Source organism: Furipterus horrens, unplaced genomic scaffold, assembly GCF_987537825.1.
Source record: "Furipterus horrens unplaced genomic scaffold, mFurHor1.1.pri manual_scaffold_6, whole genome shotgun sequence".
NCBI lineage: Eukaryota > Metazoa > Chordata > Mammalia > Chiroptera > Furipteridae > Furipterus > Furipterus horrens.
The window spans coordinates 73,840,021-73,854,223 of record NW_028327176.1 but is presented as its reverse complement, the minus strand read 5'-3'; the positions used below and the strand labels follow the sequence as shown (position 1 = coordinate 73,854,223).

At 48.7% G+C, this 14,203-nt stretch overlaps 1 protein-coding gene across 2 annotated transcripts in view; it reads right to left on the bottom strand.

Annotated features, from left to right (window-relative positions):
* KCNIP3 (potassium voltage-gated channel interacting protein 3) overlaps positions 1–14,203 on the bottom strand; it is a 64,322-nt gene that overhangs the window by 6,044 nt on the left and 44,075 nt on the right. For both annotated transcript variants that reach the window (XM_090281778.1, XM_090281779.1), the window contains 3 exons: positions 4,307–4,431; positions 3,788–3,857; positions 3,426–3,496 (listed from right to left, as the gene is read on the bottom strand). In XM_090281778.1, coding sequence (XP_090137904.1) covers positions 3,426–3,496; positions 3,788–3,857; positions 4,307–4,431 — 266 coding nt within the window. The remainder of the gene's footprint in view (positions 1–3,425; positions 3,497–3,787; positions 3,858–4,306; positions 4,432–14,203) is intronic.

Below are 14,203 nucleotides of genomic sequence, written 5' to 3'. Positions count from 1 at the left end.
CTAGGAAGCTGCTGGAAGACATGCCCCTGAAAAGAGAGAGTAAAGCAACACAGAGGAAGGTGACGGGATCCGGGAACCAGGAGACCCAGTGCAGGAGAGAGGGGAAGAGGTCCCCAGATGGTGCTCCGTCCCAAAGGATGAGGGAGCCGGGAGGCTGGGGAGGCGTCCTCCAGGAGGTGTCCATTCAGATGACTGGAGAAGGGCCTGGGGCTGAGTTAATGCTGAGGTCACAGACACCAGGCAAGTGAAAACTCAGGGCAGTTGTCAATGGCAGGCAAAAGAAGAACACGTGCAGGAGAGCAGAGCACTGCCACAATTTACCGCGTGGCTCCCTGGGCTCAAACCCCCACAGTCAGGGTAAACTGTGAGTCCATGTCCAATGCAGCTGGGCTTGGGAAAGTGTGTGCACGGGAGGCCTGAGCCCTTGCCACCATGGCAGATGCCCACAGGCATGGCTAAGACCGGATAGGCAAGAAGGAGTAGAGGCTTGCCACTGGGAGTCACGGAGGCAAAGAGTGACAATCAGCTAAAACAGGAGAAGGTTGACTCCTTAGGTGCGAGAGGTGTTAACTGCTGTTTTCCAAGGTACACCCTGCAACCTATAGGACGCTTTAAGTCATGTGTGTTTTAAGTAAAGAAAATGAAAGAATGCTCATATCAAGGAGAAACCACATGAGAGTCCTTGGGGGCCTGAGTTGGGGGTGAGGTCATCACTGAAGCTTGTCTGTGACTTACTTAGTCGTGAAGACTCACAGCATCCCTGAGTTCACATCACTCTTCTCTGGGGTCTGACAGGCTTTCCCAGTGGGAGGCAAAAATATGGGGTCCCACGTAGGACTGTTTTCTTGTGTGGGCCATGAGAGGGTACCACTGTCCTCCTCTCTTGTCTTCACAGACCTCGGCCTGAAGTGTGGAAGCCCTTGCGGACCACCACAACCAACAAATGTCCCCATACAGTGTCCCTAAATGTGTGTAGTATAGTAATGACAGAACCAGGAGAGAGGCGGGTGGCAATGTGCCCTGTGTAGTCACTAGCCTGTCCTCAAAAATACAGATGACCCCAAGCCCAGCAGCTTGCTAGTTCTAAACTGCTAGCCCCACACAGCACAGCTGCATATGAGACTGTCACTAGTTGTATGTGACTCCTTCCTCTTAAATCTGAGGTGTATGAAGCCTATCACATCCACAGTCCTGCTCTGTGGCTGTCCCTGAGGCAGAGCCTAGGTAGAGTGAAGGGTTCCTACAAGTGACATAGTGATGCAGAGAGGCCTCAGTTTCCCAACGCCCCAGAGTGCCCACGAGGGGCACCAGGTAGAGCACAGAGCAGCAGCTCAGCCCAGGAGTAGGACCAGAGTTGTGACTGCAGGTTGCTCAAGGCACACCCTGTGTGATCAGTGGCTCTGGGAGTGAGTCACTGCAGGCAGAGGTAAGGCAGAGGCAACCACAGCCTCTTTAAGACGCACACCAGTCATAACTCTCCAAGAGCAGCCGCCCCAGCATGATGAATGAGGCGAATTAGCAAGGCCCTGAACTGCATCTGTGTGCAGCATTGTCTGTGCCTGCCAGGGGGCCAGCCCCAGGCTTCTTCCTGTGGCACACCCCAGAAGACCAAGGAGGACCAGGGCAGGAGGCAGGCCCTGAGGGAGAATGTGGGACCGCACCTCCACGGGGCAACGCTAAGGTCTGCTGGCTTTCCCAGTCTGTTCTGAGTCTTTTTGGTGAGGGCAGGGAAGTTACAATATTTTCCCATATCAGTGAATTTTAATTAATATGGGTCTTGTCTCTCAAGAATATACAGAAGAATTGGGATCACTGTAGGTACCTATAAATTGACCTGAGTTTCCATTTTCAGAGCATGCAGAGTCTGAGGCCATGAGGGGGCCGAGTGTCACCCCAGCCTGTCAGGACCCTTCCTGGCCTGGGGATAGCCAGGATGGTGCCCTGCTGCATAGAAGGTCCCTGGGGAGATACATGCCCTCCTCCCTTCATGACAAAGCCTTCCTAAGAGCAGACACTGAAATCAAGAACAAGGTCCTCATGGCAGACAAACACCATGTGAAACCACAGGATTAACTTCACATGCAGAGAAGCACGTGGAAGGCTCAGGATGACTCCAGAGGGGACAACCTTCTGAGAAGGTGCCAGGCAGAGGGCTTCAGCACCAGCACCCTCAGCTCAGCCACTGACAGCACCCCCACCAAAGAGCCACCACCTACCACCTTAAAGGGACCACAAGACCCCTCCCTTGAGAGACTGAAAGTGTTGACTCCAGGATGGTAACTAGACCTTCCTGACACCCACTTGGACACACTGGGGCCCTGCTGAGCAGTTTGAGCCTCTGGTTTCAGAACAGGAGTAACAACCCACAATGTCCTGCTGGGCCCGTTATACTAGAGTCCTTTCCACTCTTCACTCCCAGGTGTCTCAGGTGCCTTGGGAAGGAGCTGCAGAAACTGGTCCCAGAGGAGGGGCCGGGGGGTACAATGAGTTTTCCCTGTTCACTCCTCTGCACTGATTGGATTTTTACTGTGTGCAGGTATCACTGAAAATAAAAAACATGAAAACGCTGCAGGTTCACACGCGCACATGAGCCCTAAGAGTGTGGCTGCGGAGGGCAGGCCCTTTGGTCACCCAGGCTGTGTGTCAGTACACCGCTGGGTGGGCCGGCACCGAAAGAGGAATGCAGCAGTGTGAGGACAAGTTATTAGAGTTGCCGTCATCCCCTTGGCTGATCCGGGGGCTTTCTGAGCGGCCTGCTGGCCCTGTGGCTTTCCTGTCACTGCCCTTGGGCCAAGTGGTTATCGATCACGCCTGGTTCTCAGCATGGTTTTCCTCCCCAAAGAGGTTTCAGTTTTTCACCTGCAGCTATTTTTAGGGGCCTGGGCTGCAAATATGCCTCCTTCAAATGATCCTGTGGCCCGGCCTGGGTGGGGCCCATGGCCGCCCACACAGAGCCAGGCGAGGCCCTACTGGGCAGCGCTGTAGGGGATGCAGGCTCATTTAGTGTCTGGCTGGGATGGCAGGAGCCTGCTCAGGCCAGGTGCTCTGTTTTCTGACAAAGGGAGTGAGTTCTGGGGCTGGGTGCCTGGAACCCCACAGTAGCACAGATCTGTGAGTGCAGCCCTGCCTCCTTTTCAGATGCTAATTCACCCTGGGTCACTACCACCTCGGGGTGCCTTCGTAGCTCCCTGGGTTCAGTGGGGCTGGATTGGAAGACAAGGCTGGGACTAGGGTGGCCAGACAGCAAAACGAAATTTCACTGATGTCATAGTTAGACCCAGGGCCAGTCAAGTACTGTACAGTCTACCCGTTCCCTGGGGGACACACTGGAGCGTGCACACCAGGATCATGCCCGACCCTCTAGACGGCCCGAGGGTGTGGCATCGGGGCAGAGGGATACATGGGAGGGTACAACAGAGACCTACCTCAAAGCAGATGGCCCCATTCCCATCAGCATCGAAGGCATTGAAGAGGAAATGTGCATAGGTGGTGGCATCTGGGGAAGCAAGTGCACTGGTTGGGGCGTGTTGGGGCCTCTGATAGTCAGGCCCTTTCCCCAGACAGCCCCACTGGGGGTCCACCTGTGTCTTGAGCTGGGGTCCCCCTTCCAATGGGATAGAGGCAGCAGCAGGCCTCCAGAAGGCAAGTGGTGGGGGGAGCATAGAGGTGGAGGTGAGGGTCCCTCCCCATAAAGGGACACCCACCCTCTGCAGAACTGCCACAGGGACAAAGCTGGGGCTTCAGGAAGAGCGGGGAGACGGGGCAGGGGGGCTGGCCTCAGACTCACCTCCCTGAGGGAAGAACTGTGCGTAAATGAGTTTGAAGGTATCTTCATCCACCAGGCCCGAGGGACACTCCTGCGGCAGGAAGTCACCCCCTCAGCAGCCTGGGCCACCCCAGCCCCGCGCCCTGACTCTGCCCTCTGAGGGATACCTGCTGTCCAGGGCTCTGCTGGGCTCCACCGGGCGCCCAGGAAAAGCCTGCTGGTTGGGTGGAGCAAAGCAGGGGCGGTGGTAGGTGGGGGCCCTCAGGCCAGTCTGGTCCCTCCGTACATCCCTCCCTTGTGCCAGCACACAGATGCACAGAAAGGAGCATGGGGCCTTCAGAACACTGATTCCGGGGCTTGGCCCACACACTGCCCACATAGGTCTCCCACACAATATGAGCTTCATCAAGGCCCTGGGATATTTGCTATGCCACGAAAGTTTCTAGAAGGACTGCCAGGGGGCAGAATCCCCCTTTCTGGAGCCAGGGACAAAAGGGCTGGATGTGTCAGGGCCTCTCTTGAGGGGTGGGCATCACTCACATTCTTGAAGCCCCTATATAGGGACTGCAGCTCCTTCTTGGTGAACTTGGTCTGTGCCTGCAGCTGCTCCAGCCCCTCTGGCTGGTGGCGCACCATGGATAGCTCCACCTCAATGTCGCTGCTATCTGGAAGAGGACACAGATCCAGGATGGTGGGACATGTAGCCCCCCTTCTCCATCTCACCAAAGGTGGGGTGCCAGGCCATGGGCTGATGTCAGGGGTAGAGGGACTCACCTTGCATGACTACTGTGTATGGCCACACAGGCTGCACACTGGACAAATGGAGGAGCTCCTGTGGAGCAGCACGCTCAGGCCACTCTGCCTCCCTGCTCCTCATACAGAGTGGGCCCTCCCCACTCATCTCACCTGAGCATGCTCACCCTGTCAGCCACACAGTGGGACAGAGGCTGGGAGCTGGCTCTGTCCTTGAGAGACACTGAATAAGGGAAGGTGGAAGGGATAAAGACAGCAAGACAGGCTCAAGGGACCCTCGACATTCAAAACCCAGTTCATGATCACCTCGTCCATGTAGTCCTCCCTGACTTCTACCAGGAACGGGAGGTGACCCTTCTTGGCCCATTCAGCCTAATGCACTGCTGCTTGGCTGCATTTGGTGGGGGGTGTTACTCACATTGGACAGGAGGTCAGACCTCAAGAGCCCATTGGGCAGGGATGAGCCCCTTTCTCTAATAATAAAACATCCAAATGTTAACCCCAGCTGCCCCTTGCGTGGCAGGAGTTACATTTCAGGTGGTCTTTACTATTTTATTTATCTTTTTTTTTTTTTTTTTTTTGGTGTGGCATGCATCACTTCTGTAATACAAAATAGAGCTATAGACAGAGAAACACTGAGTACCTACACCTGCTGAGCAGTCTGATCATATAATTACAGACCTTTCCACCACACCCACCTTCCCAGGCACCCCACAAAACAGTGAGTCCACCCCCACCTCCCCAGGCACCCCACAAAACAGTGAGTACATGATGATCTGTAGCCCCTTTGCACTGCCCACCCTGTGCCTGTGGAGCCCAGGATGGCGCCGGGCATGGAGCACTGCTACCTGAGCCTGCAGAGCACTTTTCTGGGCCTGCTCCATGCCCGGCCTCTCCCAGAAGCACTGCTCACTCTCAAACTGCAAACTGCCCCAAAGTGGAATCTATTGCCTTGGTCGTGCACACTCCCAGTCGCCAAGATAGCTACTTGATACCTTCCTCTCTTTAAACTGGCAATACCTCCTACCTCTTTCTGCCCCTCATGTTGTTTCCTATATCGCTAAGAATATAGAAGCCACAGAAAATTTCCCCAAGTTCCTGTCATCTACTGAATCTGGCCCAGACCTCCACTTCTCCCCCTTCTCTGAAGATGAACTGTTCCTATTCCTGGCTAAGTTTTCTGCTTGCACAGTGGGTACTGGCCCCTCTCACCCACTCAAGTATGAGGCTCCAGAAATTCTCCCCACCCTCTCCTCTCTCCTCACCATCTTTCTTTCCTCCCTTTAGGATTATCCTATCACCATATGGCCACCTGGCAATTTTCAGTCAAATTTACTATAGGCAAACCTTGCCAGCCAGCAATTCCACTCTGGATTCTAACATCCCAAATAAAATTTTACCCAGCTAAGGCGACCTGTAGCCATCTACAGGTCATGGCAACAGTATTTTTATGGGGATCTAGAGGCATCCCTGGGGTCCATCAAAGGCAGTATGGAGCAGCACAGTATGGGAGAGGCACACCAGGGAGAACTGTGCAGTGAATTAGAGGTAGACATCAATACACTGATCCAAGAAATGCAATGAACCCCAAGAAAGAAAAATAAAAAGACAAATACATGCAGGAACAGCATGGTCAAACCGATGAAAATCAAAGATAAAGAGGCAATCTTAAAAAGAGTCAGTGGGGAGAAGGAAACCCTACAAGAGAAGAGCAATAAGAAAAACAGCTAACTTCTCACAAGAAAGTATGCAGAACAAGAGACATTGGAACAATACTTCAAATTGGTGAAGGAAAAAAATCTGTTAACCTAGAATTTCATATCCAGTGATAATATCCTTCCAAAAAAAAAAAAAAAGGTGAAATATAGGTATTTTCAGATAAATGAATGCTAGGGAGTTTATTGCTAGCAGAATCACATTATAAGAAATGCTAAAGGAAGTACTTTAGGATGAAGAAGAATGATAGCTATAAAATAAAAATCAAGATCATAAGGAAAATAATAGTTTTGAATTGAATGCATTTGAAAAAATAGCATCAAAATCTGTGGGATGCAGATAAATTATTTAGAGGGACATTTAAAGCATTGAATACCCATTTTAGAAAAGAGAAAAGATTTTAAAGAAGCTTCCACTTCAAGAAAATAGAAATAGAAGAGTAAAATAAACCCAAAGCAAACAGAAGGAAGGAAACAGGAAGTGGTAAGAACAGAAACCAATGAAACTGAAACAAAATACAGGGAACATCAGTAAAATCAGAAGATGGTTCTCTAAAAACATGAATAACATTGATAAAATTCTAGCAAGAATGAAAAAGACAAAAAGAGAGAGAAGGCACAAATTACCAATATCAGGAATAAACAGGGAAAATAATTATAGATTCTCCAGACATTGAGAGGATAAAAAAGAAACTATCAGGAACAAATCTCTGTACACAAATTTAATAACTGATAGAATGAACCAATTCCTCAAACCCAAAAACTACCCAAATTCACCCAACATGTAAGAGATAAGCTGAATAGTCCTAACCAATATTCCCTATGAACTTAAATACAAAATTCTTAACGAAACATTCACAAACTGAATCCACCGATATATAAAGAAGAGCATGCCACAAATGGAGTTTTCCAGGAATGCAAGGCTGATTCAATATTTGAGAATAAATGAACTTCATCCACCATATCAATAGTCTAAAGAAAAACACATGATCATATCAATTATGAAAAAAAGCATTTGACAAAATTCAATGTCCATTCACAATAAAAAAGCTCAGTAAATGAGAACTGCAAGGGAACTTCCTCAATTTGATAAAAGACATCTACAGAAAACCTACAGTTAACATCCCATTTAATGGTGAAAGACTGAATATCTTCCCCCTAAGATTAAGAACAGGCAAGAATATCTGCTCTCTCCTCTCCTACTCAACATCATGATGAAAGTCCAAGCCAATGCATAAAGGGGAAGGGAAGGGAGAAAGAAAAGAAAAAAGAAAGGAAGAGAGCAAGGAAAAGCATACTGGTCAGATTGGAAAGAAAAAAGAAACTATTCTTATTTGTAGGTGACATGAGTATCTATGTAGATAATCCCAAATAATATACAAAAAAAAACCAACCAAACAAACAAACAAACCCTCCTGTAATAAGTGAGTTTAGGAAGGCCACAGGATAAAAAGTTAATGAAATCAGTCATAGTTCTATAGACCAAAAATATACAACTGAAAAAAAGATGTAAACCAATACTATTTAGAATTGCTTGCCCCACAAATGAAACACTTAGGCACAAATCTAACAAAACATGCAGATAATCTAAATGTTGAACACTACAAAGTGCTGATGAAAGTAATCACCGAAGATTGAAATAAGCAAAGAGACATACCATGTTCATAGACTGAAACACCCAACATCATAATGATATCAATTATCTCCAAAATTATCTACAGACTTAACAAACTTTCAATAAAAATCCCAGGAAGATTATTTGTAGATGTAGACAAAATAACTCTAAAATTTACATGGAAAGGCAAAGGAAACAATAGCTAAAACAGTTTTGAAAAAGAAGCAAGTGGGGTAAATCAGTCTATCTGATTTTAAAACTTATTACATAGTTATAATAACCAAGACTTGTGTTTGAGGAGAGAAACATAGATGAATGCAATGAAACAGATAACCCAGAAATAGATCCACACAAATATGACCAGCTGATTTTTGACAAATGTGCAAAAGCAATTCAGTGGAGAAAGGATAGTTTTTTTCAACAGACAGTGCTGGAAAATTAAACATCCATAACAAAAAAAAAGAACTTTGACTAAACCTTATTGTACACAAAAATTAACTCAAAATGGAACACAGATTTATATGTAAGACATACAACTATAGAACTTCTGGAAAAAACATACAATCCTAATACAAACCTAATCCTCTGCCTCAAAGGCCAAAAAAATAAATGAAAGAAAAACTTCAAATATCTATCTATCTATATATGATGCTATTTCTTCCATTATAAAAATAAAAACAGGAAAACAAAATGCTCTTGGTCCTACTTTTCCCTCCTTTAACTCACTGTCTTCACTTCCTCTCCTATTCTCTCTTGAATGCACTCCTCTAGACCATTTGCCCACTGCTCCATACAAATCACTATTAAAAGTACCACCACTGATCTCCATGTTGCTAATTCAGTGATGGATACAGTCATCTTGATTCCTAAGTCATATATGGGCAATGTAAGAATAAAAATTATAGTGTTGACATGGGTGGACCTTAAAGACTTGGTGCTACATGAAATAAGTCAGATAGAGGAAAACACATACTCACTTATATGTGGAATCTACAAAAAAAAACCACACTCACAGAAACAGAGTAGAATGGTAGCTGCCAGGGGTTGGAGGTGGGGGAAATGGGGAGATGTTGGTCAAAGGTACAAACTTCCAGTTATAAGTAAGGTCTGGGGATCTAATGTACAGTATGGTGACTACAGTTAACAATACTGAAATATATACTTGGAATTCACTATGAGAGTAGGTCTTAAATGTTCTTAGTACCGTCGGCAGCCGTCCGTCTGGAGAGACGATGGTGTAGCTTCTTAAGAGTCTATCTGCACCGCCGAGAATGGCTGTGCAGTCCGACTCGGGAGTGACATGGTATCTGTCTCCTCCTGTGTTGAATCGACATCTTGTGATGACGCTGAAGCTACAGAGCCTGGGCAGGGTAATATGGAGAGTCTGCTGTTGCCCATGCAGCAGATCCCCCCTCTCTTCGCAGCTGAAGGGTCCAAGGGAAAGACGGAGTCGATACAGCTTGGGTTCAGGTGCGCCGCAGGAGTTGCCGGTGTTGACTACAACGTCAAACCGCCTTAGGGACTCCGGCTCCGGATTTTCTGTCGGGGTTTACTCCCTTAGCCTTTCCCCTGAAGAGGTATGCCGCAAGGCAGCGGAGGTTTTTTGGAATCAGAGTTTTCCTTCTCTGATGTGCCCTGACTGGAAGATCGAACCAGCGACACTTAGCTCGCAGGCCGACGCTCAATCCACTGAGCTAAACCAGCCAGGGCATTCTGTTAACATAGAGCATAAGCAACACAGTGACCTCCTTTCTTTCTCTTTGCAATCTGCCAAAATTTACTTCTACATGAAACAACGTCTTTTGCACCACTTCTTGCCCAGACCAGTTTAGTTTATTTTTCCCCTAACTAGATTATAAAGCATCTGGCCAAAATGGATTACTTCTCCTTCTGCCCCTCCTTCTGCTTCTCCTTATTCTCGTCCTTTTTTAAAAAAATTTTGGCTAGCCCAGTAAGCTCTCTGGCATGGAGTACTTAAAAAAAATTAAAAGCTTGTTTATATCCTCGGATCCTTTGGCCATCACTAAGAGACTGTACTATCAGTGTCTCAGTTCTCTCTCTCTCACTTCATTCATACTACCTTCATGTCTCTGTGTCTCTACCCCACCATGGCCCCTTTTGATGTGTTTATAATTGAGGCTTGGCACCCTCCTGGGTAAGACATGATAAGGCAATGATGACCCACATTCAGACTCTAGTGGAGAGCTCACCTCCTGTATTTACCTTATGCTTGGCAGGGTGGTGGTGGTCATAATGCCATATTCAAATGTCCACATTCTTCAGAAAACAGGTATGTGTTTGAATTCTCTGGGGACACTTCCTTTTTAAAGCTTAGTTTTTTTTTTTTCTTCTTTAAATCTTGTTTTAGTAATGAGTTGCAGTTCAAATGTATAGTACCAGCACAACAAAAAATAATATTAACGTGAGGTGACGGATATGTTAACTAATTTTGTTGTGCCATCATTTCATAATTTAGACATGTATCAAATCATCACACTGTGCACCTTAAATTTATACAATGTTATATGTCGATTATATCTCAATAAAGCTGGAAAAACAAAAAATAATATGCTCATTTCACTTTTGAGCATAAAAGAAACCTAATGTTAGCTAACTTAATCCAACCATATTTTTAAAAAAGATTTTATCTAGTTATTTTTAAAGAGAGGGTAAGGAAGGGAGAAAAAGAGGGAGAGAAACCTCTATCAGTCAGTTGCCTCTCCTAAGCACCGGGACTGGGGACTGAACTTGCAGCCTACGTATGTGCCCTGACTGGGAATTGAACTTGTGACCTTCTGCTTTTCCGGCTGATGTCCAGCCAACTGAGCCATACCTGGCCAGAGCTTCAACAGTATTTTGTTGTTTGTTTTTTTTAAAGATTTTATCTATTTTTAGAGAGAAAGAGAGGGAGAGAAACATCAATATGTGTGATTGGTTGCCTCTCCTGCACCCCAACTGAGGACCTGGCCCCCAACCCAGGCATGTGCCCTGACTGGGAATCAAACCAGCGACCTTTCGGTTCGCAGGCCAGCACCCAACCCCCTGAGCCACATCATCTAGGACTCCAAAAGTATTTTTAAAAAGTGAAGGTATACCATGATCAAGAAGACTTTATCTGTAAGAGAGTAAGAAGGAAATATCATTAAAAATCTTAATGCAAAAGGCATTGATAAACACCCATATCTATTTATAATTAAAACAAACCAAAACCCTTAGCAAACTAGGAATTCAAAGGAACTCTGCAGTCCCAGCAAAGGTAGGAGAGGGTGCTGGAGGAGAAGGAGAGCAAGAGAGGAGGTAGGAGGAGTAACAGTGGCCCCTTGGGCCTGCTCCAAGCCAGGAGTCAGCCATGGACCTTCCAGGATCCCAGTTCACCTTTGCAAGGCCAGGCCCCCCTGGGTGCTGTGTGAAGAAGGCAGCTACAGAGGGTTGGGGCTGCCCGCTGGAGGAACAGGGGTTGCGGGCCAGGCTGTGCACATCTGTTATGGCCATGCCTGATTCTCCCCTTCACTCCTCTGTCCTCTTCACCAGCCTATACTCAGGCCACACAAATGAGCCTCCAGACATTACCAAATGTCCACTGAGGAGCAAACTGCCCTCAGCCAAGAGCTACTAGTCTAGAACTTAGGAAACCTGAATGGAGATAAGAAGCAGCCAGAGTCGAGCCTTGAGCCACAGGTGTAGACACAAAGGTCTGGTGTTAGGGCTGTGTCGTTCTTGAGAACAAGGCTGGTCTGCCCAGGTGTGCCCCACCCCTAGAGTTTATTAGAGTTGGGTTCCACTTTTAACTTTTACAAAGTGCCATAGTTCACCACACCCCTTTGAAGTGGATAGGGGGAAACGGTCTATTATTATCCTCATTCTACAGATGAGGAAATTAAGATACACCAAAGCCACCCAGCAAGCTGGTGGCCACACCAGGCTGGAACTCCCCCTGACAGAGCCACCAGAGATAGAGCCTGACAGGGGACCAGGGCAGAGAGGAGGGCCTTTTGACTCCTGCATCTATTTCTAGAAAGCTGCATCCCTACAACCCGGATCCATTAGTTTCTAACAATCCCCAGGAGCCTCATAACTCTGGTCTCTTTCAGATGAGAACTATGGAGGCTCAGAGAGGACAAGAGACACATCCCACTGTGCACACACAGGCTTGGAGGGGCCCTGGGCATCAGCTGCCTTCCCTCCATGCCAGCTCACATCCAGGCTGGGGTCCAAGGGCTGGGGCTCCTGACAACCCATCTGACAGGCCTTTAGATACTCCCTGGCCAGTGGGCCCTTCTAGGCACTTACCAGATCCCACTCCCCATCAACAGGGAACATCTGGAACTTATAACCCTCTCCCTGTGATGCAGGCAGGGAGTCCTAAGTGAGGGATGTTTTCAGCAGTGAAAACACTTCTGTTAGTACAACTCATCATTTTATCACTAGTTATTGGTGATGGCAATGGTTCACAAAGCTTGTGAGTTTATCACAAGCCAAGAATAGTTCTGGAGTCATGAAAGCCCCCACTGGTCAGTTATAAGTCTGCCACAGCCCCACAGGCAGGAATTCCTACAATCCCTACCTTACAGAGGGTCAAACTGAGGCTCAGAAAGGTTAAGGGAGTTTTAGAGCCAATATGTGTGGATGACAGGCTCCCAGCTCGGACCTGGCTGACTCTAGGGTACTGTGCTCTTCCCACAACTTCAACACCCCAGAACTTCATGGGAGACAAGTGGGCAAATACACCAGAAAAGAGAAACTCATTTGAGTCTGATGTGGATGTTTTAGCGGGTTGACCAGAGCCTCTGTAGTCCTGTGCATACTCTCCACCTCCTGAATAAATCTGTTCTCCTTAAGACTCACAAAGGCTGACTTCAGACTGGCCCACACCCAGGAGTGTGGTGCCCAGTGGCGCATCCCTGACCTCCCTAGGGCTGCCCACCTGTCAGAGCAACCCCTGGTGAGCACAACTGGCTTGGCTGGCCTAGTGGAGAGAGGTGGGACCCCCACACAGACCTATCATAGGTTGGAATAGAATAGGGAAGAGGGAATATGCTAGTGCCCGGCAAGAAGCAGGGTTCCACAGCAGTGTGGGATGCTCAGCCCCCAACTTCACGCAACTGCCTGCATTTTCCACTAAGTTCCCCATCGCAGATTACTCCTGCCAGGGTCAGCATCTGGCCAAGTGCAGAACTGGCTTGGACAAGTCTCCTCTCTAGGTGCCAAGTTTAAGGTGACACCTCTCAGAACCTCCTTGAACAAGTTCCTTCTATCTGGGCCTCCCAAACTCACCTAGAAAAGGTGTGTGATGGAACAGGATGATTTCTCAGGGCCACATGGCCATAAACACCAGGGAAAGAGTCGGCCTGGGCTCTGAAGGCAGAATGGAGGTCAAGCATGGCTTTCTAGCCCTGTGCCCCTTCCTGCCCTCAGCAGCCCTCCACAGAGGTTGGAGTGCATCCCCATGCCCAAGGAGCTGGGGCAGTTTAGAGGCAGGGTCAGGTTCTCCCTCTCTCACCTCCCCAGGACTCTGGGTTTCAGTCCAGGCAGCTGGACCCTGGCAAGTTCAGCAGAGTGCTGAGGCAGGCAGGTGCCCGTCCTCCTCTCAGAGGACAGCAGGGGAGCACAGGTGACAGGAACAGGACCAGCTAGCCCCTTCCCTGCCGTCGGAGGGTGTAGGACTGCAAATGGCCTCTTTGGAACTGCAGGAGCACAGGTTACAACCCTGGTGAGTTAAGGTACCCTTCATAATGGCTGTACCCTGCAGGGGCCTCTCCTCCCAGAGCATAGGGAAGCGTCGAGGCTTGAGAAACAGCTCCAAGGGCGCCTGCCAAGGGTCTGGGGAGGTGGCAGTGTCTGATTTAAAAGTAGGTCTGTCTCTTCAGTTAATATTTCATCGGGACACAAACGTGGCGCCTGAGGTTTTGATTACTGATCCCGCGAGCCTGAGCCATGCCTGAGGAGGGGGAAATGGATGTCGGACTGGGGACGAGAGTGACGGTCCCATAACACGGCAGAGGCCTTATATTACCCGCCGCCCTGTGCGCTGAGTGCAGTCTTCCTGCCGTTTTCATCCTGCACCATCTCCGCTGGCGGCGGCCTAAGCCGGCGGTGCTCACAGAGGGCTGCTCGGTCCGGAGGGCCTGAGACGGCCAGGGATGAGGCTCAAGGTGTCACCTGGTATCTCGCTCACACCCACCTTAAGCACCGCGGCGGCTCCGTCCCCTTGGAGGCTACTTGGGCTCGAGCCCTCACTGACCCCTTAGTTCAGGCCCAGCCTCCGGAGCCGGGAGGCGACCGCGCGGCGGAGCTAGGCGTACCGGACTAGAGCGCGTGGGGCTCCCTCCCCACAGAACGCCGGCCCCGGCAGAG